General features: G+C 38.3%; 3 protein-coding genes across 7 annotated transcripts in view; 1 reads left to right on the forward strand and 2 right to left on the reverse strand.

Moving 5' to 3' along the window:
- LOC134649653 (myosin heavy chain 95F) overlaps positions 1-12,685 on the reverse strand; it is an 84,993-nt gene extending 72,308 nt beyond the window's left edge. The window contains exon 1 of the mRNA XM_063504492.1: positions 12,471-12,685. The gene's annotated coding sequence lies outside the window, so the exon portion shown is untranslated. The remainder of the gene's footprint in view (positions 1-12,470) is intronic.
- Positions 8,667-9,399, reverse strand: LOC134649862 (myophilin-like). The gene has a single exon (XM_063504699.1). It carries the CDS (start codon positions 9,275-9,277, stop codon positions 8,714-8,716), a length of 564 nt encoding a protein of 187 aa, XP_063360769.1. The 5' UTR covers positions 9,278-9,399; the 3' UTR covers positions 8,667-8,713.
- A 4,328-nt stretch (positions 12,686-17,013) lies between the features above and the next one.
- Positions 17,014-27,650, forward strand: part of LOC134649525 (uncharacterized) — a 30,053-nt gene continuing 19,416 nt past the window's right edge. For 3 of the 5 annotated variants that reach the window (XM_063504286.1, XM_063504288.1, XM_063504287.1), the window contains exons 1-2: positions 17,014-17,232; positions 26,092-26,274. In XM_063504286.1, the coding sequence (XP_063360356.1) occupies positions 17,070-17,232; positions 26,092-26,274 (346 nt within the window). In that variant the 5' untranslated portion in view covers positions 17,014-17,069. The remainder of the gene's footprint in view (positions 17,233-26,091; positions 26,275-27,650) is intronic. The other 2 variants (XM_063504289.1, XM_063504290.1) reach the window with 1 other exon arrangement.

The raw sequence follows: 27,650 nt of genomic DNA on the forward strand, positions 1-27,650 counted from the left end.
GCCTAACGGCAGAATAAAACGATAGGTAAATGTGTTGTTCCCTAGTCAGCCTTGGAAAGGTCACATTTAGTTATGTCGCGTGGCTATAATCGACCTATTTGTCTACGGGTTGATGGATTTCAACTTTTCAGGCAACTCAATGTAGGGGTGATTTTAAAAAGCAACGTCGCAATTGTCGCAAACTAACAAAATTTATTTGAATTTCTACAATGGGTGATAGTTTCTAAATTGTGTGCTTATAAAAGATATATAGATGTCGCAGTGAAAAAAGCCATATAAGATCGATGACTTCACATCATCATCACACAATACAAAAATAAATCAGACAACGAGACGAACTGGCGACATTAGAAACCTGACTGGAATCAATTGCCGCGAATGGATACGATTACGAGGTGCATTAGCATAGAGTCAATAGAAACGGAAAAGGAACTGCGAACGGAAATGAGCTATGTGACTTTCCAGAGAGTATTGGTAAGATGCATTCATGTATATGCTCTTACTTTGATGAAGCACTTTCATCGAATACATATAATCAACGGAATCACTAAGTTTATTTTTACTTTTAAACCTTTTACTTCGGGTAATAATATCAAAAACAGTCTAACGGATAAAACCTAAGCCGATTTGCGCTTAGTAGCCTGCTAACTTGATTTATCAATTTAACTAAGTATTAAAGTAACACTCTAATCCAATCCTTTTAATACAGCCTATCCACAGAACTATAGGGCTACCGTTTAACTGAGGCGGTTGGTAAGAAGCTAACAACTTACTATGTTCAACTACGGCGGTTGAAGAATTGGCTGCATGATGCTGATTTGTATTATGTCAAGTAAGTCAAAATTTAATATAACTAAACTATCCCAAAATTCAGCTACCATTTACTAGAAATCACCGCTCAACTCTTTACTAACGGCCGGAGTTGAGTGGTAGACTCATAATCGATATGACGTTAATCTTAATCCAAACTATTAACAGTTAATGTCAATGATTGATCCTGATCTCGTGCGTAGTTCGCAAATTGTGACAATTACAGATCAACAGATAAGGTCAAAGTGCATTTATCAATAACGCAGGTTAACGAATAAATCATGCAAGGCCTCAGGGCCGTATCAATTTGGCCTCCCCTTCGGCTGAAGCGAGTGACGTGCGAAATACGGTATAATGGGAAATCCGACGTCGTAGTTACAGTTACAAAATGAATAAACTTTAGAATACGTGTTTATCTAAGTAAAAGGGAATCGATGTATATTATACCTTTCAAGGTATACCTAAGGTGAGGATCATACAAATTATAAGGCAAGCCTGAACTGTCATGATTTACGAAGCAATGTAGATGTAGAATAAACTGCCAAATGATCTCACAGTGTTTGTTTTTGGGCAAACCAGTGAGATAAGATTTTTCGGTTTCAGTGCTAATTTACTGTTTTGACTTTGCCAAATGGATGAGACATAATTATGCACTTTTAAGTAATTCAAAACGGCATGCCATCGCCATATTAATTGATTCCGTAATTAATAAGTAGGTATGTACACTATGTACGTATAAATAATAAACTGGACAATACAAACGTGACCAGAAAACAAATAATAAGGAAGATCTATCAAACAAACTTGAAACAAACGTGGAAACAAACATCATATCATAAATGATCAACGAAGACAATACAATTAGGTACATGTGGCCCACATTTCGGGTGCACAATGCGTTATGCAGCTCTACTTAATTCGAGTTCACTTACTCCGTGCTCCAGTCCGAAACAAAGTTACTTTCAAAACCGAAAACAATGACGGTTTCTGACGTAACAGTAATAAATAAGAAATATTTGAAACACGCGAATCTTAAATGTTCACGCTACGGTGGTTTGATTACGGGAAACTGATACGTAAGCACAGTATCAATTAGTAGTGGATCTAGGTCATTATCGTAGTTAAGACATTAAGATACACTTTCTCTTAAACTGGTGCAAAGGTGTGCATATTCATATTGTAAGATCTGATGGAAATTTAAACACCATCCATACGAGAGTCGTTTTCATTGCTGAAATCATTTGTGATAGTGTCGGTATAAAAATGTACTGTTTATTAATTTGTATAATTGAGTAAAGAAATACCCAAGTTATTGGCCGTTTCTTAAGGTAAGAAATCATTTATTACAATAATTGCTAAATAACCGAATGTAACATATAATCGCACCTATAATTGTGATATGGATGTGATAATATCCGACACGAAAGGTCCGATCGCTGTCTCGCTCCAATCTATGGTTGTCGCCTTAGCCGAAGCCAGTCGCGCAATATCGTGGCCAGGCCGTAAAATGACCTGATACACCTGAGAGCAGTGGTCATCGGACGTCATCCCGTTAAGCCCGGATTGAGTAACGGAGCCTTCTGCAGCGGACCGAGTCGGAAGCCTTGCAACAGCGATCGATATCGCGTTGCGTGGGATTGGAGATGGCAATTATGTGACAATTTCAACCATTTCAAGCAAAATTCCGACATTATCATGAATTATTTCAATCCAATTTTTGATCTTCGCCGTGCTGCATTAAATTGGTAGTTTTTTAGGGTTCCGTAGCCAAATGGCAAAAAACGGAACCCTTATAGATTCGTCATGTCTGTCTGTCTGTCTGTCTGTCCGTCTGTCCGTCTGTCCGTCTGTCCGTCTGTCCGCACTTTTCTCCGAAACTATAAGAACTATACTGTTGAAACTTGGTAAGTAGATGTATTCTGTGAACCGCATTAAGATTTTCACACAAAAATAGAAAAAAAAACAATAAATTTTTGGGGTTCCCCATACTTCGAACTGAAACTCAAAATTTTTTTTTTCATCAAACCCATACGTGTGGGGTATCTATGGATAGGTCTTCAAAAATGATATTGAGGTTTCTAATATCATTTTTTTCTAAACTGAATAGTTTGCGCGAGAGACACTTCCAAAGTGGTAAAATGTGTGTCCCCCCCCCTGTAACTTCTAAAATAAGAGAATGATAATACTAAAAAAAATATATGATGTACATTACCATGTAAACTTCCACCGAAAATTGGTTTGAACGAGATCTAGTAAGTAGTTTTTTTTTTATACGTCATAAATCGCCTAAATACGGAACCCTTCATGGGCGAGTCCGACTCGCACTTGGCCGCTTTTTAACGTACTACAGGGCCCATGTGCAACCCATGCGGAACAAGAAGACTGCGTTTGACGTCCAGTTCCGATAAAAGTAGAACTGAGTTGCGAATCTGTATTTTTTAGCGTGACGAGAATTTCTCATTCTATCTTTTTGTTTTGTTATAGAAATATCGTATTGACAAAACATAAAATATTATCTTTTGGCTAGGATGAACAAGATTTTCCTTGTGAAAATTTAGAAATGTTTATTTACTACCATTCTGTCGATTCGATTTGTAGGAGGATAGCAATCCTCTTTGCATTTGCACTACTAAATCCAAATTACTAATTTTGGCTCGTCAGAAATACCATCCCTTAATATTCGCAGATTTCAAACCAATAAGTACCTAGGTCATTTACGTTTACATGATATTGGTTTTGTCTTCCCTGAATGTTCCTATGATGTACGAAATAGTACTAGTTCGTTTAATAGTAAATTGCAAGGAAAACAGATGAAGGCATGTCCATCCACCAAGATAATTCATGACCAGTTTCTACCAGTCTCTTGTTTCAAGAGTTATACTCAACTGCTCATGTCAGCGTCTCAACAGGACTTTCTCATGCACTATCTTAAGCAACAAATTGTAGACAGTTTAATGCACACGTGCTGTATTGTATACAACTTTTATGCCCACTGTTAAAAGTTACGCAACATAACTGTCCCAGTAATGGCGAATTGCTGAAATATTACAACTTTCTAAGCCATAAGGTTATTTCATTACGAGTATTATGTCGCTTTTGCAGTATCATCGTCATCAAAGTGTCAAACGCGTAATATGCGAAGGTAGGTTGGAAATGGAATGATACTGCGAATACGTGAACAACTTTCACTGGAGCAATGATAGGATCAAAATTACAATCATATTATGGCCATGAATCAAAGCCTTATTAACTTTTTGACAGGCGTAGATAATACAGTAGGTTACCGGGAACAGTGTTTATCTATTTATTATTCCATAGGTATACGTTTGGCATTGAGGTGAAAGTAAAGTCGTATTTCAGTCAGCCCTGTGTTTTACTATTTATGATGTTTAGAAGACTGAGAATCTATTCTCTGGACGAATGACGAAGCAATTGTTAGACATTGAGGTAAAAGCGGCATTTTATGATTCAAGGTAATGGCGTAAGGAAACCGGTTATTTAGAGATTACTTTGATGTATCTTAGTTATCTTACAGACAATTCTGTTTTATAACTGCATAGAGATAAATATTTTAAGGGTTATACTTAGCAACGAGACAATAAGAAATCGCTGAAGTATTCTCAAAAGCATTTGATCCATTGACCACTATGTAACTACATCTGACCTAGGAGCTATGCACCGAGTTGAGTCAGTCCATGAAACAAGTACATCATTATTAAATACATTTATGTATCTCCACTGTCACTTAGCAGTTCCACTTAGCTTTAGAATAGGTAAAGAACTAAAGTCAAAGGATCATAAAAGTGACTGCATATTTATAGGTTCGACAGAGTGTGAGCCACTTGTCATAGAAGTAAAGATAGTGGCCACTTTGATCCTGATATGGTAGCTTCTTCCCCTTCGGTTAATGTCTGTAGTAGGATTGGGTCCTTGAATGCTAATTTTCGTATTTAGGTATCGGAACTCTAATTTTTGACTGAAAGTAAACAAATCCTACTTGACGTGAACTACAGCCCAACAACTCTGGACGGAGACGTAGCCCTTTCTTTTACTAATGTTGAGAGAATCTAAAAGTTCTAAAAGACTTGAATTTAGAATCAAATAGACGAGTGAGAATACCGACTCCAAAATAATAAAAATAATCAGAAGCACGCGGGAGGGACGCAGCGCGGCGCGTAGGCAGCCGTATGGAGCAATTGTCCCATAGACACGGGGATATCCGTGCTTCCGTCGCCAACCGACGCGTGACCATAGCTTCCGGCTGGGGTGCTGACACGGCCGTGACGGAAAATTAAGGCTTTGTTTATGTCTGACGTCATCGACACTGCCCGACTGCTTTTGCTTACTTGACTCATTTAGGACTAATAAGATAAACGGATATGCGTTTCTCGATAATCGCGAACAAGGTAAAGAAACGATCAAAATGTTTTAAGAGCGAATCCCAAATGTTCGGCACGATCAATTTCCTATTGTTTTTTCGACCAACCCAGTGCACCCTCGGAAGCTTTGGACAACTTACTCGTCATAAGAAGAAACACAAAACTACAGAGAAAGTGTTTTTAATGTTATTTTGTCTATGGTAGCATTGGTAGCAGTATGGGTGTGGAAGAAAACATGCTTTTTAGGGTTCCGTAGCCAAATGGCAAAAAACGGAACCCTTATAGATTCGTCATGTCTGTCTGTCTGTCCGTCTGTCTGTCCGTCTGTCTGTCCGTCTGTCTGTCCGTCCGTATGTCACAGCCACTTTTCTCCGAAACTATAAGAACTATACTGTTGAAACTTGGTAAGTAGATGTATTCTGTGAACCGCATTAAGATTTTCACACAAAAATAGAAAAAAAACAATAATTTTTTGGGGTTCCCCATACTTCGAACTGAAACTCAAAAATTTTTTTTTCATCAAACCCATACGTGTGGGGTATCTATGGATAGGTCTTCAAAAATGATATTGAGGTTTCTAATATCATTTTTTTCTAAACTGAATAGTTTGCGCGAGAGACACTTCCAAAGTGGTAAAATGTGTGTCCCCCCCCCCTGTAACTTCTAAAATAAGAGAATGATAAAACTAAAAAAAATATACGATGTACATTACCATGTAAACTTCCACCGAAAATTGGTTTGAACGAGATCTAGTAAGTAGTTTTTTTTTAATACGTCATAAATCGCCTAAATACGGAACCCTTCATGGGCGAGTCCGACTCGCACTTGGCCGCTTTTTTTTTAAAACAAAAACATAATATCGTATTAAGAAGTATAATGGAATAAAAGAAATTTGAGTGGTTGTGGGTGCAAGCAAAGTCCAGGATACAAATTCAACAGTTTAAGAACTAATTTATATATAAATTACATTCTTAAACTGACCATTCGTTGGTAAACCTTAGTAGTTGCAATCATTGCTGCATTTTTCTTTATCCAAGAAACATATTAAAATAAATATAGCATTAAACAACACACAGGACCGCCTGTAGTGCTAAATTGAAGCTAACTGTCAGTGAAGGCATTCATTTTATAACAGAAGGTCAATCAATCTTTGGGTGTTATGGCTCCATCGATATTGTCGATGATTCCGCCAACGTCAAGGTTTAGGAAGGCACGTGCTTTATGAAGACAATTGGCCGGTGAATATCCACGACGCAGTTCACTCAGATGAGAATCGAATGTAGATCTACCTACAACCAGGACAAAACAAACATACATTATTAAAACTAACTACTACAAATACAAGTTATTGTTTTTTATGTGTTTAGCTAAGACGTTCACAAAAGGGGAGGTAACTAATGTAAGGAGGAAATTAATGTTAACCGGACGGGGAATTTTAGGGGGGAGGATGTGTAATTGCTCCAATTATACTGTGACTCAGTCAAGAGTTAAAAGTGTAATAGTAAGCGGAGTATAAAACAGGGCTTGCATTGACACCGACACCCAATTTAACTCATTTAAACTTGACCTTCGGATTCCCTATCGGAGGGACTACCGCAAATGATTGTTCGTTCGTATATTATTTGCATCTTTATCGCTCAAATAAACGAGAGCGACAGAGGAAAATAGGTACCTAACGAAATCCCGATTTTCAATTTTCACGCTACTCTCGGACCCTTGTCTCCGCTCTCCGGACGCTGCGCACCTCGTCAGATTCAGATCGTCGTCGTCGTTGTCAGATTGTATGGGAAGTTAGCAAAATTTATATAAAGCATGACGCCTTGATGCTGTACGCAGAGTACGGCGTCATCTCAAGACCAAGGCCTGAAGGATCGTATTCGCTACAGTTTAAAATGTCATAGTCATATTAACGATGATTGTACTGACTGCTTACGTAAAGTAAAAAACTATAAGTATATACATAGGTACTTGCATTGTTCTGCACTTAATCATAAATTCTCGGTTAGTACCTGGCGGCAGCTGATACCGCTCATACCCTGGCTATGTATTATAATGAATCCACGAGCGCGGACGAGTTGACTTTTCTGGAAAACTATAACTCTAAGGCCTCTGGCCTATAAACAACTATGCGTATCGGAGGCGAATTAATATTGGTTTGCTCGAGTATTATTAAAATGACATCTTATCTTTGTGCGGGCCATGTGCGGGCTAACGTTAGATCAATATTTAGGATGTGACGTCACAAATTCTCCCCTCGACATTTGCTAAAGGTGATGGTCACGGAGAAATAGTCATGCTATCTCGTTCCATTCAAGGTTGGGTGAACAGAATACTTAGCCAGGTGTCAGCTATTTAGCATTAAGTGCTGATAAAAGTAACACAGGTAGTGTTTAAAAATAAAAACGGTAAAATAAAGTATAAGCACACTGTTTAAAAATAAAGTATAAGTACACTGGTTCCTTCCAAGTGTTGCATTAAGTTTAATCCCATATTTACTTACACCTATTGATATTTATACGACGCTATTCTGATTGCATCACGTAATGATTAGCAGCAATCTAATCTTCGTGTACCTATTTACGACAGATTAATTCAGTCCATATTTTGTGAATAATGTTAATGAAACATTTAATACCTTAATGCCTACATTTTCACATCAACCCGGATCAGTTTAGGTACCTAAAATCAGCTGACAGACAAGCTAAAATGAGCTGGAGACAGTGGAGACATTTCATCGACGTTATATACCTACCTAGGTTGGTCTAGCTAGACCGTCTTTGTCTTTATAGCGTGCTTTGAAGTTATTTGGCCTCGTTGCTAAGTATTTATTGATCCAATACTCATTTCTAAGTACATAATGGAAATGCAATCGTACACCTTATCTAACATTATCTATTATCGATACCGAACTGAATCCTCTAGGCTTATTCAATGCTGGCACTTTAACTAATAGGTTACATGCGATGCAACATGCTAATTAAAACTGCATGCTATCTCAGGTAAGTACTAGGCAAGTCATGGGCGGTTATTACACTGCTTCGCACTTCGGAGCGACGTCCGGTGCTGCGATTTTTAACTTTGTACTGTAGGATCTCGATTTGTATGCAAAAAACGCATGGTATAACACATTGGCTTCGCCTCTGGATGCGGAGGTGCGATTCGTACTTTCGGACGGCGATGCGGTTCGCGCCGCAGGGTATGCCACACCGAGAGCCATAGTACCGTACGGATTTTTGGCCATAAACGCGATTCGTCGCGCATCGCAACTTCGGACGAAGATACGGAGAGAACCGCACCATCATACCGTCGTCGCTTCGCACTTCGTAACGACATTAGACGTCAGTGTGATAAGCGCCTTAAATCGACCGCAGCTGCACTAAAACATTTAGCGCTAACCTTATCTAATCAGAAATAGTTACGCATACCACTATATTTATAATCTACAGGTACACCTCGTAATGAAATAAAAATACCATATTAGAAAAGTATTACAACTGTATTAGTCAATATACATAGATAGTTATTTATATTTGCCGCCTGCCTCCGAAAGAGATGCCAGTCTGCTGCCCTTTGTTGGTTCCGTATTGCAGGGAGATGACGTTCTGGCCGGCCTTGAGCTGCTGCTCGCTGAATTCCCGCACGTTCCTGTCGGCCTCCTTGGGCCCGATCGACGGCTTCCCGTAGTTACCGGCTTTCCTGCCCAAAGACTGCAGGCAGGTCACGACAGAGTAAAGGTTCTGCCTCTCCCACAAGTCGATAGTCTGGAAAGTTTCCTGAGGAGGTACGCCCAGCTTCTTGGCCGCTTCCAAGAAGGCGTTTATGTTCTCCATGCACTTGAATGCCATGGTGGACTGGTTGATCTTCTTAACGGAGCCCTCTTGGATGGCGTTGACTAGCTTACAGAGCAGGGTACCGTCTTTAAGGACGTTGTAGAGGTTCTCGACGTCGCCGGAGGTGTTGGCGGGCTGTCCGGTGAGGACCCTGACCCACTCGAGCGTCTCGCGCGCGACGTCATCGTTGTACTTGCTGTTAATTCTGGCCTGGGCGTCGGCGTTGATGCCAGCTTTCCCCGCGCGGTTTTCTGCCATGATGTGTTGTTGGCTTTGCAGACAAGGATCCACTGAGCCTCCTTATGATATCTCGATATCGGCGCGATACGGTCGATAACGATTATCACTTGTTTCACGAATTGACGTCGATTTATTACTGCGGCAATATTGATAAGTGTATACTTATTCGTTTAATTATATGATCGATGTGTATAAAAACTACATATCAATAAGTGATAGAATGTATGAAATCATCGTCTAGGCATCACATGATTACGAGGGAATTAAATGTAGAGTTATAGGCTTATAAAAGTTCTATGAGTAATATTGAGTATTCGCCGTTCCGATAATTAGAAGAATGTGTATTTAGGATTTTAGGTAATTTCAAATCACTTCCTTGTTAATGTTGGCTTATTCCGAAAATAAACTCTTATATGATAGAATTAAAGGTGATTTTCGAAATCAACCGATATTCGTTAGTGATTCGGATTTACCCGGATACAACTTATTATCGGACGTAGGTGCCTAATGTTCGTATGATTCAGTTTATGTTTTTCATAATATAATAATAATTAGGTTACAGAAATTCAACGGTGACGTGGGGTGACATGACATTTTTGCCAGACAGTCTTATTATTATAAAGCAAAAATTGCATCTCGATTAGCTCGCAGCATATGAATTAATTAGTTTTCAGGAATTACTTTATACAAAGAATTGTCCAGAATGTAATTTTGATTTACCATTATATCAACGCTGACGTAACGTAGCGATACCTACTTACGTTCATATTTATATCAGATGATATTGTGTGATAAAGTTTAATAGCCAACATTCGTATTCATTCCTACCCATATTGCCTTAGGTATCATGAATGTGTGCCCTACGCTACGACACACACACCTACCCATACCTACACATACCTACCCATGTTTGGAAACTAGAAATAGAAATATTGATTGTGTAGACTCTACCTATTATTCCTGTTCCTGTCTAATAATAAGAAACTCAAAGTGTTCATGTGTGAGTGTTACCACAGAATAAAGTAATAGTACTACCGTACAGAAAGGACACTTCCTACAAAACCGAAGTTTGACAGCGGTGCAGGGTCGAATCATGATATCCCTTTCTAACTTATGGCACTATCGGCTATCGGCTATTTAGGGTTGTCAAAATTCAAGTTGTTGTCTTATCTGTGGTCTTGCACGCAAAGGGATGTCAAGTTGTGTCAACCCTAATATTTGCTCGGAGCAATGCTGAGCCGAATGGAGCCAAGTTTGCCCGAAATCACGAGTGTCTCCCCACTGGTGTTACCAATGCTAAAATTTAATAACTTTTCTCTACTTATCTATAGATACTTCTATAATATACACACATTCATTCACATAAACACGTCATTTACTTACACCTTTTTAACTTACTGAGACCTTGAGATTTATAGCGGCAACATCATTATTCGGTATTTCTCTAAGATTTCCACAATACAAGCTATGCCTAGTGTGGAGATCACTGTACTGCTTTTATTGAAATTTCTGTATTTCTTAAAATAAATATTTTAATAAGCGGTGGTGGCCGAGTGGATATGACGTCCGACTTTCAATCTGGAGATCGCGGGTTCAAATCCTGGCTCGTACCAATGAGTTTTTCGGAACTTATGTACGAAATATCATTTGATATTAACCGCTAGCTTTTCGGTGAAGGAAAACATCGTGAGGAACCCTGCATACATCTGCGAAGAAATTCAAAGGTGTATGTGAAGTCCCCAATCCGCATTGGGCTAGCGTGGGGACTATAGCCCAATCCCTGTCGCGCATGAGAGGAGGCCTGTGCCCAGCAGTGCGACGTTATAGGCTCACATTATTTATTTATTTATTATAAATATTTTTGAATTATTTGACTATATTTTAATTGAAATCTGGTGATCCCTATCAAAACCTTCAGTAGCACTAGCACTATGTTTAGCACTAATCATTTGCATTTCATAACACTTTGCCCTGATAAATAAGACATATATTATGTTGATTCATTTCACATTTCCTTTTGTGCATAGGTAGGTAGGCAATTAAAGCAATCAAACGGGTAATTATTAATATGATCTAGATGTGAGCTACACAAAGAAAAAAGTTTTCAGTTACTTCCATTTTGTCTTAAATCCTTACAGTTTTCAGCTGTCTTAAAGGTATCCTTAATACCTATGGTAACAAATGTGTGTTATGATTATGGCGGATTTGCCCTAATGGTCGAGTAGGCCTAGGGCTAGGGCGGCAAGATATTTGGGGCAGCAGTCTATGATGGGTGCTGAGAAAGGGGCGGCTAGTGCTTACTACAGGGCCTGGGGCCTAGGGCGGCAAAGACTGTAAATCCGCCACTGGATTATGGTATATTCAGTCACTTTGACCTTCACTATCTATTTGATGCTGACTGTTGTAGGTTACAGTACCCACGCGATGTGTAGGTGCAGTATGCATTACCATACCTGCCCATTCAAATCATGTTATTTTGTACTATTCAAGGTGTAGAAATACTTTTTTAAATCTTGGGATATTTTCATTATTATATTGCATAAATATTGTGTTTCCCACAATGAATAAGACTAGTTTTGTAGTGATTTCTTTCACACATCAAAATACAATACATGCAGGTAAATAGATTTTGTCTAAGCTAACTTTGAACAACTTGCCACACTTGAGTGTACCTACATATTGTATGATGGAATGGGGTAATCTAATAAGAATACTAACATGGCATAATGGTCCAATTTTCCTTTTTCCAAAAAGTTTAGGTACTTGTGTCATAACAATGTTTATTTACCTTTAGGCACACCAAAACATTTTTGTCACATTCCTATTTGAATATTAATAAAGTAATTTTTCAAACTATTATTATAAATGTAGAATCTAACTAAGATGAATCATGCTATGCCGTCTTTGGACAAAGAACTTATCCGAATACGGTGATAATCATATTAGATTATCAGAAATTGCGAACCCGATAAAATCAAGTACTACCTACTTATGCCTGAATTATAATTTATAAATGCAATGAAACATGAAGAATATAAAATTATCAAAGCAGTCCTATTTCTAATCAGATCAGATCTACTGATCGCGAAATACGTGTACAGTTTCCAGCGTGGATAGATTCCAGTGACTCGACAATCAATGATAAGAACTCCATCAAAATCTAACAAAGGTAAAAAGTAACTTTAGTTTGCAAACTTTATTTATTACTTACCAAGTATTTGATACGTATTAATATACCACTTTTCACAAAACAGGAACGAGTTAAGATTGAATATCCATTTGTACTATTTCACAATCACAGCACTATCACAAGTTTTTAGCAGCCAACCGACCGCACGTATCCAACAAAAAATTGTTGACACAACGAATGGTCAACGGTGTACGCGGCGCGCTGACTATCCGTTCGGAAACCTTTTCTCTCACTTCCACGGCCCCCTCCTCGTGACAGCTTGAAAGTGACAGTTCCGAGCGAACTTGTGATTGGCCCATTTTAAAATAGAGATGAGCAAGTATACATCGTTACAGAGTGTTATCGAGAATCGAAATGCAGTCATTTCTGTTGCAAATGAATGAAAACGTACTATCAATTAACTTACTTGAAATATAAAACGAGAGAGCCCTTCAAGGTATTCAGATACTTAAAACTGCTACCAAAAACTGATTCAAATATATGAGATTTTAATTAAAAAGCCTTGGATTATAGTGACCCAAGTATGTTATTTATGAAACATCTTTCGGTACCTACGCTGTGTTTCTTGACATTATAAATTGGCAACACAAGACACGAATCGAATTTGCAACATCGATAAAAAAATTAACGAACAAAAGTTGAGGGATTTTATTGATGTAAGCTACGAGTTCATAACTCCATAAACAAATAAGTCTAATTGCATTTTGACGATGGCGCCACCTGAGCCTTGTTTTTAAAATAACCTATTTAAATTACCAGCTAATGACTCATCCCACATAAATTTAAGATTCGGAATAACTATAATGGAATAAATTGTCGTCATCAGCAAACATGATTTAGTTGTTTGGAAGATTAGAAGCCGAAATATCATAGAAAATTAACTTGGTCAAAATATGTCCTGATTAAAAGTAATCCACCTCTAATAGGAACCAAATTGTAGATCACTAGACATTACTGTAAGTTATTTCAAACGCTTTTTATGAATACTGTGTTGAGTATTTTCTGTGTAGTTTTTCGATATCGATATTTCCGATTTGAAGTGGTGCAACCCTATGTACGTCATTTCGTTTCGTTCGAAAATCGACCATTTACAACAAAGTTTTCTTTTATTTTTTATGTATTAATAACAAAGAGGATTTTGTTAAAAACTAAAAACCTTAAGAGCTACAGCATGTTCTGTATACAGGGCGTCCCACGGCGATGCCACATGGAGGGAAAGTACCTTAAATATCATAGATAGCATATTTTGCAGAAAGAAGACTTCATTTTATTTTTAAAACTTAGTAAAGTTGCATTCATACTTTTTTATTTTTTTTTGAAAAAAAAAATGTATGGAAAAAAAATTATCGCGTCATTGGAGGAAAAGTACCTTAATTATTGTAAATGAACATCTTAATGAAAGAAGACATTATTTCGATTTTAAAAACAAGTTGAATTGCATTTTAAATAATTTCATGGTTAAACCGGGAATCGAACCCGCTACACGAGAAAAAAAAATACCTTGTAGCTTTGTCATACCGATCGAAAGGCTTCAATGTGAGAATTATTTTTTTGCCAAATAACATAGTGTTGGAAACAAAAGGAAGACCATTATTTTTTACCCCGTTAGATTTTTTTTTATGGGGTTATGTAAAAAATGTAGTTTACAAGAACCAGTATGAAAATGTCCACGAGCTACAAGCAGAACTTAGGCGTATTATTTTAAATATCCACCACACCATAATTAAAAAATCGACAGGGAGTGAAATAATGAAAAGAGTGAGACTTTGTATTGAACAGGATGGAAAACATTTTGAGCATTTGATAAATTGATTTAATTTTGTATTAAAAATATTAAAATGCATGGCCTTTATTTTTATTTCGTTATTTAGCAAAAAAGTAATTCTCACATTGAAGCCTTTCGATCGCTATGACAAAGCTACAGGGTATTTTTTTTTTCTCGTGTAGTGGGTTCGATTCCCGGTTTAAACATGAAATTATTTAAAATGCAATTCAACTTATTTTTTTAAATTGAAATAATGTCTTCTTTCAGTAAGATGTTCATTTACAACAATTAAGGTACTTTTCCTGCAATGACGCGATATTTTTTTTCCATAAAATTTATAAAAAAAAGTATGAATGCAACTTTACTAAGTTTTAAAAATAAAATGAAGTCTTCTTTCAGCAAAATATGCTATCTATGATATTTAAGGTACTTTCCCTCCATGTGGCATCGCCGTGGGACGCCCTGTATATCTTGTATATATGTTCTGTCAGAATTTGGAAGTAAATAAGTAGTGAAGGATGAAAATCAATAACGAAATATAACAATATTATATTATATGTATAGAATAAAGTACCTACAGTTTATTTTTATGTGACGACGTGGAAATTTATATATTTGAAGGTCAAAGGTGTTTTAATCATTAAATTGAGGTATGTAGTACATTCTTTGTAACTCTTATCGATAGCAGTTTGTAATTGCCTGCCAGAAATTTAATTGTAGTATTGATAGTATAGCTATTATATTTTTCCAGGCGTTATACCTACATACGTCATACTTTTAAGATGTAAGACAACTTCAGTCTTCAAAGTATCACCGATATACCACTATTTATTTAATCCCGCTGCTGGGCACAGACCTATCACACCTCACACAACTGGGAACTTCACAACACACAAATTTATTATGTAGGTACCTACATAAGTCTGTACCACCCCACACTTTTTTTAAAATCATCATCATCAAAGAGATTTTTTTTAAATCATCCCCACTTTACCTGTAGGAGACCCATATAGATACCCTAAAAATATGTGTTTTCTAATTTTTATTTTACCACTAAGTATCTCGTTTTAATCGGCATTATACCTTTGTGAAATCTGAGCTAAGTATTTCGGGGATGTAAAGATAGACAGACAGACGGACTTGGCGAAACTACAAGAGTTCCTAGTTGACTACGGAACCCTAACTTTCAATGAAAACTATTAGAATCGGATTGATTTAGCCGTTTTTGAGTTTTCTGAAAAAATCTTAGATTGGCGGGGCGCGCATCCTCTTTTTTTTCGGTAGGTACTCCATAAACATTGGCCAATTCCTCCACTTTGTTAATTAACAATTCCTTTATCTTATAGCAAACACATAAAGGTCCACCACTGATCGCTTAACACTTTCAGTGCCAATAGCGCCCCATTTCCAATACAAAATGAACACACCCTGTGTGTTCTACCCTGTGTTCTTGGCAGTGAATGTGGCAGTGAGTGTGTGTGTTGTCCTTCAACAACAACATCGTACTTACAACTAGGCGTCGGATTAACAACTTTGTCGGTGGTGTACTTACTGTCAATACTGTCGTGATAAAAGATCGCTCGGACTCGGACCTTTAACAGGAAAATCGGATACGTAAGTCACCTAAAGGCCCACCAGTGGGTAAAGCAGCAACATCACTGTATAGGTAATTAAAAATGCCTAGGTATCCTATAAGAATAACAGAATAAACAGTAGCTGTGGCCGAAATCAGTCAGGAGAAAGAACAGGATTTTTTCTAACGTACTTGATGTACGTCATAGGGTTAGCACTGTTAGCAGACTTCAGGAATTTTCCTGACATGTCAGGGATTTTTGCCGTTTGTCAGGAATGCGACTTCAAGGTTGTGTTTTGGCTGGCAAATGTCCCTGATATTAAATATATATCCGACCCCTGGGAGTGAAGGGGGCAGAGACCTGAATATTGTTAGCGAATTTAGAAAGCATGTGTCACAATACAGGCAAGGTATGTGCCGTAACAAATTTTGCGAGTATAGCCGTATAGTGGAAAATACCCACGCTTCCTAGAATACTTAACAATAGTTATTTAAACGTTTCCAATTATCTAACATTTATAACTGACGCCAAGGTCGTGTAACCATGGTTAACAAACGCGATGTAAACAAAACTGTAGCATCGCTCCGAGGTGTCGGGAAACTGGGAAAAACTAAAACGCCAACTTTATCACCTTCAAGAGTGTCGCCTGTCTCTTACATTTGAATGGGGAGAGAAGCAGATAGCAAGATATTTCAGAGAATTTAAAATATCCAATGTAGAATGAGCTTCGTGTATACCCATGGCTTGGGCGGCGGGATTGGTATGGATGGTGGTAAGGTTGGAGCGGTGCTTTCGACGATTGAGGGAGCGGAAACGATTGCAGCAATGAATGGTTTTGATAGCAGTTTTTTCTTTGGTGTCCTTTGCTTATTATTATTTTTTGTAATGTACTACAAAATTATTAACTACTGAGCTATTCATATGGAGTAGCGTAACTTTCTAAAAGTTCCAATAACTAGTAGTTAAATCTTGTCACTTCTTCTTCAGTCAGTCCCTCACCTCAATACTGAGGATCGTGACATCATGTCCTTCTGTTGAAGACCGTTGAGTAGTTCAATAAACGACGCTTAAAATAATGTGTTTATATGTATAGTGCGTCCCAAGAGGCTACAATTAAATAAGGAATTTTATGAATTGGTTTGGGATAAGAGGTAGCGTTTCCGCCCAGCGTATGGCTGGACATGGGGCGGGCGCACGCCGCTATATCGGTGCGCATGCGCAGGGCGGGCGGGCGGCGCAGACGCACGCCGGGCGCGCTCTCAGTACGCGCGCGCCCTCGCCATGGCTCGCTGGCAGAAGGTCCTGGCGGCCGTGTTCATCCTCGCCGCCGCCGCGACCGCCGCGCGCAAGTCGCCCCCGAAAGCCGAACCCCAGATCGAGGAGGTTACCGCCAAACAGTTGGATCGAGTGCTGGAAGACAAGGACTTCGTCGCGGTGTACTGGTGTAAGTGCGGCGGCCGACCGGCGCGCGTCTCCATTAATTTGGTGCTTTCGAAAGCCGCTGGCCTGGAGCCAGCGCGGGGGCGGCCGCCGTGTCGAAACGTCTGCGACGGCGCCCGTCCAAATGGGTTATAGCCGAGTTAATGATCTTCGGGAGACGGCCGAGCCGCCCGCCTCGACTCACCGGAGCTTTCGGCTGTGCGCATGATATTTTCGAAGCGAGCGGCTCGGTACGAGATTCTCTCGTTATGCAACCGAATAGCGGAGACAATAAAACTTGACCCGACCACTGCGGCCGTCGGCGTGGCCTAAAATGGCGGCGAGTCTCATTTTCCACCGTTCCACCGATGCTGGCTCCAAGGTCACAGGCGCCTACGCTCTGGGCCCGGCTAAAACTAACTAGTGTGGTGTGCCGTGCGTGCCGCTGAAATAGACTTCCATTACGTGCTCTTAAGCATTCCACCTATTTTTGCTTGTCACCAGCTGGCGTGGCGGCAATTTAATCTGTTCGTTGACTCGTACACATCTTCCTGCTTGAGAAAGTGCGATCTGTGAGTGCGGATTTAGCTCGGACGCTATCTCGAATGTAAATGTTACTCCCGATATATGTGTCGTCACCCGTCTGTCAAATGCGGCTCTCACTCATTTGAAGGATGCAGTGGCCGGCTAGACGCAAAAAGTGCAATAAATCACTGTCGGAGCCCGGCCGATGCAAGTTTGTCTCTTGGCTGAGACGCCGTTACTCTGACCTAACTGCGATCGTTCCTCTAAGCTCGATGATCTTTTGATTTAACTCGGACTTCTTGCGAAATGCATTTTGAGGTGTCTATTTCGTACTTCGCTCCAGATGACAAGTACGGTGACGTCAACAAAAACATAAACAAAACATTAGAGGGCAGTCAGTTATCTGATTACCTATATCATGTCGATAAACTAAAGATCGCTTATTAAAATAAGTTTATTGTTGACAAGACAGCCTGCTCATCTAGCATCTGTTTCCTGAAATCAATTGAAACATTCCAAAGACTTCATATAACCCACTGCAGACATCTGGTCAATAGTCACGCGCGTTCGAAGCCCTTGCTACAGTTTCAGTCATAAAACGTGTTGTTACAAAAATAGGCGCAGGTTGCTTATTTACAGAAAAAGACAATTAAGAAAATGTTCTGTACAACTGTTTCCTTTGGAAATCATCCAAAATCACGAAATGTTATCAATTTAGTTACTGGATTAATGAAAATAACGGCCGCATTTTGTGAAGCACGCAGATGTTTAGTGTGATTTTCTAAATTTTATTGCTTTTTCAGACATTCAGGAAAATACAGTTTAACTATTGTATTTAATTAGATACTCCTTTATTAAGTCATATTCACATAATTCACATAATTGAGTCATATGAAAATTTAGAAAATCACACTAAACATCTGCGTGCTTCACAAAATGCGGCCGTATACACGAGTATCATATCCACTGAGAGGCAAAGTCAGCAAAATCCTTTCTTTTGGAGTGATGTTGCTGGGCGTTTTTTTTTTGTTGTCCCCTACACTTTTTTTTCAAATTTGGGATTTTTTATGTTATTTCTACTCAGAATCACGAGCTCTTTCTATTCTAATAGGAGAAAAAAAGAGTCCTAAGGTTTTTATTTCCATTACGTCACCATTTTTCATAGACTTTGTATGGCGGTCGCGGAATGGAAAGATCGAAAAATGTATGGAAATTTTGGGACACTTTTTTTTTCCTATTAGGATAGAAAGAGCTCGTGATTCTGAGTAGACATAACATAAAAAATCCCAAATTTGAAAAAAAAGTGTAGGGGACAACAAAAAAAAACGCCCTGCTGCATTTTATAAGATACAATTGTATGTTAAGTACCGATTCAATTTCACATCAGTACAGTATACACCTCATAAAACAAAGTCTCCGCCGCGTCTGTCTGTTTGTGTGTATGTATGTTCGCGAAAAACGCGAAAACGACTGAATGAATTTTCATGCGGTTTTCACCTATCGATAGAATCCCCTACCTCCCCTAAGCATTAAATCTTGACCATAGTGTTTACGAAGGTTTTGCATGGAAACAAGAAAGTTGCAAGGTTTGAGTCCGAATTTTTAAGGCTTCAGAAGTGCAGACAATTGTTCAAGTATTTAGATGGTAAAATGTGTGTTATCAGTTATGGCTCAGTACTACACAAGATTTATTTCAACTGATGGAATTTTGTTCGTATAATATTTATATTATACTCGTATTAGTAGGTGTAAAGTAGATAGGTAAACAAGGTAACTCTTAAGAAATAAATTACTCTCACAAAATAGAAAGTTGTCAAAGAATGTTTATAATCAAAAACAAACTGAAAATTTTGTCTGGATATACATCAACACCACCTTGCATTTCATGTGGGCGGTAATTTAGAAAATCTGATGTGTGTACAGAATGTAGCTGTTTGATTGTCTTAATTTTGTCGTGTTTTACTACAATGTCTTGCCTTGGAATGTTATCTAGAATAGGTACCTACTTAACAAGGTTCAGTGCAACTTTTTAGTTTGGATTTTTATATGAGCTTTTGTTGCCTACGGATGCTAATGCTACGGAGAACATAACACGCCTACGGACTCTACGGTACTTATTTAACTTGCCAGCCATTAGAACTTAAAGGTCATTTGAGCATTTGTTTGGATACAATTTTCGTGGATACTATAAAAAGTAGTAATCATTATTATGCACAACATACTACACAAGTTTGTAAAAGTAACAGTATTAGATTTTGTTTGTGTTTTTTATGGTAGGCAGGTAGGTAGGCACATGTTTTACAAGGGATCTATATCTGAATCCCTAAAGTCTTTTCTTCTATCTTTGCATTCCCTAATATTGTTTGTCATAATGATCAGTTGTCCTAACACTAAAGACCCTAATTTTGGTTTCCCTAATTATTGATTGCTTATCCTAATGTTATTAAGCATATTTTCTTTTTTGCAAGGGTCGCAGTTCCAACCCTAACCTAACCCACTTTTGTGGCAGCAAGTTCTAAAATCTAACCATTTTTAGGGTTCCGTACCCAAAGGGTAAAAACGGGACCCTATTAGGCTATTACTAAGACTCCGCTGTCCGTCCGTCCGTCCGTCCGTGTGTCACCAGGCTGTATCTCACGAACCGTGATAGTACACGAACAGTAATTTTCACAGATGATGTATTTTTGTTGCCGCTATAACAACAAATACTAAAAACAGAATAAAATAAAGATTTAAGTGGGGCTCCCATACAACAAACGTGATATTTGACCGAAGTTAAGCAACGTCGGGTGGGGTCAGTACTTGGATGGGTGACTGTTTTTTTGCTTGTTTTGCTCTATTTTTTGTTGATGGTGCGGAACCCTCCGTGCGCGAGTCCGACTCGCACTTGGCCGGTTTTTTTTAGAACCTTACATTATGGAAAATAATCGTTATGACAATTGATCGTTAGGGCATGTGCCCATTAGGACAAACCAGTTAGGGCAAGTGACTTTAGGACAAACGTTGTTAGGAATTCAGAATGACACCCTTTTACAAGAACCCTATCAAATTATCGGAAATGCTATCAAAACCTACAATCAAGCCAATAAGATGTGTTAGTAAAGGAATCACTTTATGGTCATCTCAATCATCAGCTAAGTATATACAATACATTATTCTTAGTATTATCTACTCGTAAACTACAACCTACATGTAGTAAATATACCTCATTAAAGGTTATGGATTATGGGGCAAGTCAGTTAAAAACTTACAATATGAGCAATAAAATGTAAAGTTTTTTTTACGTACCTATTTGGGCGTTTTCACTTCCCACCCACAGATCTAGTATTAATATTTTACGTGTGTGTACCATTAACGGCCGGTTAGCAATCGTTACAAAACTGACGGTCAATGTCAAACTCCATACATTTTTTCAGGAATGTAACGATTAGACGTTACTGAAACACGACTTAAGTCGCGCTTTAAAGTACAAGTTAAAATAAAAATGCCCATTTACCTACTTCCGCGTGTTCCAGCTTATGTATCTTCCAAAACTCTCAATCAGACGACGTCACAGGTCACAGCTATCTTTACTCTGCCCGTCCATCCATCATTTTGGTTGAGTTAAAAATACCCATCACATTTGTAGCTATGCATTTCGTAGCATTACGCGTTTCTGACGTTTTTCCATATGAATCAGAGGACATTTAAAATAGCCGAGCGATGTGTTTGCGTAATGTTGGTTGTTTCCGATGTATTGTTGGAAATAAAACCGGCCAAGTGCGAGTCGGACTCGCGCACGGAGGGTTCCGCACCGTCAACAAAAAATAGAGCAAAATAATCGTGTTTGTTGTATGGGAGCCCCCCTTAAATATTTTTTTATTTTTATTTTTAGTATTTGTTATAGCGGCAACAGAGATACATCATTTGTGAAAATTTCAACTGTCTAGCTATCGCGGTTCATGAGATACAGCCTGGTGACAGACGGACGGACGGACGGACAGGGAAGTCTTAGTGATAGGGTCCCGTTTTACCCTTTGGGTACGGAACCCTAAAAACGGCAACTGTAGGCCGGTCGACTTAACACGTTCACTGCGGCAAGCCAAAACCTGTACCTAAAATTTAATGCGTTACGAGGCCTAATCCGCCCCGTAGTGGTTTACACCGTGGTGCGTTACGGGTATAAAGTGCCCCGTATACCCAAGTCTGTTAAAACGGCTATAAAGTCCTGAAATATTATATTGTATAATTTCTTTTTAGACAAGTTTAAAAGTTCGCTTCGCATGTAGACACGATAAAAACGCATGAAAATATATAGAAATTAAATCACGGGGTTATTTTCACCCCGTATCGCACTAAAATTGAAAACCTACGGGGCTTATCAAACCCCGTAACGCACATACCTTAGTTATGTCGATAAATCAATAGTGATGGGAAATAAAACAAACGATATTTTAGTGTTTACTATATCAATAACTAGATATAGTTTTTTAGGTTGAAACCTAAAGTTCTAATAATAAAAATGTCACTTTCCGACACAACATGTCTGAAACTGATTGGTATCAAAATTGACTTCCGACCAGCAGTCAACAATACGTAACATTTAGTGATATGATAATGTCGTGAAGTGTATTAGTTGTTCTAAACTATACCAATTGTTAACGACATTGTTTTTGCAATGAGACCAAATATTTGACCAAATAAATTATATGCGAAGTGTAACTTTGCTAAAGGTTCCTTTGGGAAATGAAACTATTGCGATAAGTTTGTTGGGAAGTGAAATTTGGGGAAAGGTATTTGGCCCAAATGGAAGTACACCCTCTCGAACGCATTATTTTTAATTTGCCGATAAAAACTCTTGCAATGATGACTGCACTAGTGAATTTGTGGCCATAACCCCGTACGGGCCAGCTAAAGTCTATACGGGGTTCACTGGAACCCGTATCGCACTAGAATGCAATTTTTGTTCCCTGGTCGGTACGGGGTTCCTGATACCTCGTATATTTTGAATATACCACTTGGTTATACTTTTGACAAGAAACTCAAAACTATATTTTTCTTTATCGTAGTCATAAAAATAACCAAGATACAGCTTCCGCACCAGCGAGTAAGACACGATTTTTAGCCTCCGCACTGAATGATGACATCGAACGGGGTTCAAAAGCCCCCGTAACGCAGTGAACGTGTTAATAAAATTAACTATGATTTAGTAAGGAGATTACTGATTATATAATATTTTACGTAGAAAAAAAGACTAATATAGCTGGTTGAAAATTTTGTACTAGCAAATGAACTTGCAACTTTTTTGAAGTGAAAACTTCTTTAGCGGCGCTGGGCACTTTTTGAGGTGGGGAAAAAATGATAAACTCGAGACAGCGTAAGGCGATCACGTGGCCGTAAGGGGCGTAAGGCGATCACGTGACCGTAAGCCCCGTAAGGTGGCCACTCATAATTTAAATGGCATTTAAATCAATAAAGAAAAACTCAATGTTATTTGACATTTATGTTGCGGACTCCTTTTCAAGAATCTTTACCTATGTTCAAATAATTTGACGTTGTCATGGCAGTATGTAAATAAACATGTCAATGAAAAAGTGTGATCTTATTTGAGAATGATAATAATGTATGTATAATAAATAAATAGAAAACCTCCGCTAAACGTATGTATATGTATCGTGTTACCGGGCGTCGGTAACATAGTGAGGTGAGTTTTCACTTCTATCGGCACTCCCGGAGTACAACCGTTGTTGCTTGTTTTAAACAAGTGGGACATACATGACGATAATATGAGAAATACCTCCTTAAAATACATCCTACCAAGCATCGTACACAATTGTTTAAGTAAATAATTGATAAAGTTTTGACATAATTTACATTAACGCACCGCCTACGTAAAGTAAGCTGCAGAGATAAGTGACCCACCTGCATAATTATAAATTTGCAGAGGGGGTCAGTTATCTCTGCAGTTTACTGTACCTAGTTCTCAAAATTAAATGACCGGCAGACGAGCCGAGCTTGTTAAAAAAAAGCGGCCAAGTGCGAGTCGGACTCGCCCATGAAGGGTTCCGTATTTAGGAGATTTTGACGTATTAAAAAAAACTACTAGATCTCGTTCAAACCAATTTTCGGTGGAAGTTTGCATGGTAATGTACATCATATATATTTTTTAGTTTTATTATCATTCTCTTATTTTAGAAGTTACAGGGGGGACACATTTTACCACTTTGGAAGTGTCTCTCGCGCAAACTATTCAGTTTAGAAAAATTTGATGAAAAAAAAAAATTGAGTTTCAGTTCTAAGTATGGGGAACCCCCAAAATTTATTGTTTTTTTTTGTATATTTTTGAGTGAAAATCTTAATGCGGTTCACAGAATACATCTACCTACTTACCAAGTTTCAACAGTATAGTTTCGGAAAAAAGTACGTGGCTGTGACATACGGACGGACAGACAGACGGACAGACGGACAGACAGACATGACGAATCCATAAGGGTTCCGTTTTTTGCCATTTGGCTACGGAACCCTAAAAAAGATAAACTAAGTACGTAGGTAAACTACGATATTAAGCCAAACAGCTGTTCAGGAAGAACGCCATTATGTTGTTAGATTCTTCTTTAGGTTGCTTGTTATTATATTATTAAAAATAACATACGAGTAGGTATATACATCTAGCCTTCTGTTCTGGGCGTTATTGTCTATCGTGACACTACGTTAGGTACAGTCGCCATCAGATATATCGGAGCGGCCAAGGTATTCACAATATCTGAACAAGCAAACGCCTTGACAATAGAGACGTGCTCAGATATTTGTGAGCACCTTGGCCGCCCCGATATATCTGATGGTGACTGTACCAGCACTCCTTTTGACAGATACTTTTTTAAGAACATAAAGCTACTTAGAATAAAATTGGCCTCCTTTCAGAGCGCCGCTATACTCTGAAAGGGGGCCAATTTTATTCTAAGTTTTAAAATATCAACTTGTTATGTTATTGTTATGATATGAGTACGACCATTACGACTTAAATACAGCTCGCAGTACCTACATCTCGTGCGCACCGCTAAATGTGAGGTGAGCTAGAGCATTACGACCACATTACGTTACGGCTCGCGGTGTATTGCGTACAATAACATTGAGCGATCGTATTATTCTTATGTCAATATCAAAACCATTACAAATTTTATAATCTGAATACCGTTCTACAGAGTGTTTAAAATTATTGCTACGGGCTACGGCGTAGCACTCGTAGTCGTCGTAGAGCATATAAGTTTGGAACGGATTCGAACTTTAAACATCTGATCTTGATATGTAATGGATTTTATCTATACTCATATCATAAACCCTGACGAAACAACGCCAACGAAATCTATTGCGTTTTAGTTCTTTTGCCTAAACACATATTGGGAACAAATGCTCAAAATTAGCCAGATTCGGTCTGCAAGCCCTTACTTTTGGCACGCGGAAAGGAATGATGTGGCCATAGGCTATATAATCCTGCCCGGAAGCAGTGGGGAGACACTCCTGAAATCGGGCAAACTCGGCTCCGTTCGGCTCAGCATTGCTCCGTGTTTGCGCCACGTATTAAATACTTAACCTATTAATTATTAGGGTTGACACAACTGTACGTCCCTTTTCGTGCACGACCACAGATAAGATAATCACTTGAATTTTGACAACCCTAAATAGCCGAAAGGGATAGTGCCATAAGTTAGAAAGGGATATCATGATTCGACCCTGAATCGCTGTCAAACTTCGGATTTGTAGGAAGTGTCCTTTCTGTACGGTATATAGTACTATTACATACGTATTCTGTGCCGAAGGCTGGAGAGCTGAGGTCATAGCTAGGGTTGCCAACTATTTTTTGGTAGAATATAGTATTTTCCAGAATAGGGCATCAAAAATATAGTACATTTCAAAAAAATATGGTACTTTTAGATAAAATACTAAACATAAGTGTAACATACGTTTAATCGGAAATATAGTATTATAGCGTACTATATATTTTTCCAAAAGTATATAGTACAGAGAGCCAAAATATAGTACAATACTATATAATATAGTACGGTTGGCAACCCTAGTCGTAGCCCTCGGGTCAGAAAGTTCGGAGATCCCTATAGTTCGTTTTTTGAGCATTAGAAAAACGATAAACAATCTAGACGTGTTGTCGTTTATGAGCTAGTAAGTGGTGGCAACTGTATTGGTTTATGAATTATGTATAGACATTCACATTAGTTATAAAAAACATGTACCGTTTGTGCCCAAATAAACATTAAAACATTAAAACATTAAAAAACACTGTTGAATAATCCGCCCTACTCTGTTTATCACAGTCACAACTCAACGGAGGTTAATTACAACTCACGTTTTATCATACCACCAACAGATGCAAGAAGCTGCGTGACATGTGACAAAGTGCTAGAAGAGCTAGAGAAGATAGACGACGACACAGACACGTTCGGGGTGGACTTTGTCAAGATCAACGACAAGAGGCTCGCCAAGCAGTATGGCATCACGAAATTCCCCGCCCTCACGTACTTCCGTGAGAAGGAACCGATCATTTACGAAGGTTAGTTTTTTTTTTTAGTTTTTACCATAGAGAAATATAGTAAGACAAGAGTGCTCACTCCATACATCAGTTTTGGTACCAAAAAGACTACTTATTATTTTCATAGTCTACATAGCAATTCTAGCATCGAGTAGCGGAACTATCAGTACTGCTACTTGACAAATAGGTAGCAGTACTGATAGTTCCGCTACTCGATGCTAGATGTAGTTGTATACTGTGAAAATAATAGTCTTTATGGAGTGAGCAATCTATGTATTTTTTTATCTATGATTTTTATAATCTTTTATTTAGTTTTTGCCTGTCCAGTTGCCTGTAATCAAATCTTGCAAGTTAATTTTGACCCATTTCCCGGTTTCTGATGAAGCTCAAAATTTGCATACATATGTAAGTCGCGTGACAATGCAATATATTATGGTACTATCGAGCTGATCTGATGATGAAGACAGAAAGTGGCCATAGAAGAACTCTGTGATAAAACAATTAACCTAATAATTGTGTTTGGGGTTGTTAGAATTGTACTACCAATGAGTATTTAGTTGCTAGTGATGGAAAGAAAAGTACAGTACAGTCATTGATAAAAGCTTAGTACCAAAAATTCAATTCAAGTAGATGTAGCGCGCAAGCTTTTCTAATCTTTCTGGATAATAGGTATCTACCTCTTATCTTAGACATTTGTCGAATGTAGGCTCTTCTAGACTACCTCCTCAAAATACCTCTTTAGTAGCTGCAACTATCATCTGTAAAGATGATGACGATGAAAACCCAAAAACGGCAGGTGCTAAAAACAAATTAAAAGAATTGCTACGCGACATTGTAAAAGTTATTTACGCAGATAGCGATTTCTAAAAAGACCATGTGGGCGTACCAGTCTTGAATGCGGAAAATATTATCTTATTTATTTTAATAGTTTTGACAATGGTTCCAATCCAGCTGAGAAACATTATAGGTATATACAGAGTACCTCTATACCGCAGTAAATTCGCACCGCAATATGAGCGTTATACTGAGGTTTTACCGCGAATATCGAAAATCGAAATTTCGTTATAGTTTATCTGATGTCGCTCAAATATGCAAGAGCGATAGAGTGGCAGATACTTAGGGGAAACTGGGGAGGGTTGATCACCCCTTTTGTTTTTAGCATACATTTTCTTAACTATTTGTAGTATTAAAAAACTTTATACACCATACGACTCAGAATTTATCTCTTCATTAATAGTTTGAATTAGAACAGATTTGTGCAATAAATTAGATCATTATTTAATGAAAACCCATAGTGTTGACTTTTACCATGTGTCCCCTATGTAAGGGAGACTTGTTTACCCCTGGTCGGGAGCCTTGATCCTAGGGGGATCAAGTGACCCTGGTTCTTGGGACAC

The sequence above is a fragment of the Cydia amplana genome, chromosome 7 (assembly GCF_948474715.1).
Source record: "Cydia amplana chromosome 7, ilCydAmpl1.1, whole genome shotgun sequence".
In the NCBI taxonomy this organism is placed as follows: Eukaryota; Metazoa; Arthropoda; class Insecta; order Lepidoptera; family Tortricidae; genus Cydia; species Cydia amplana.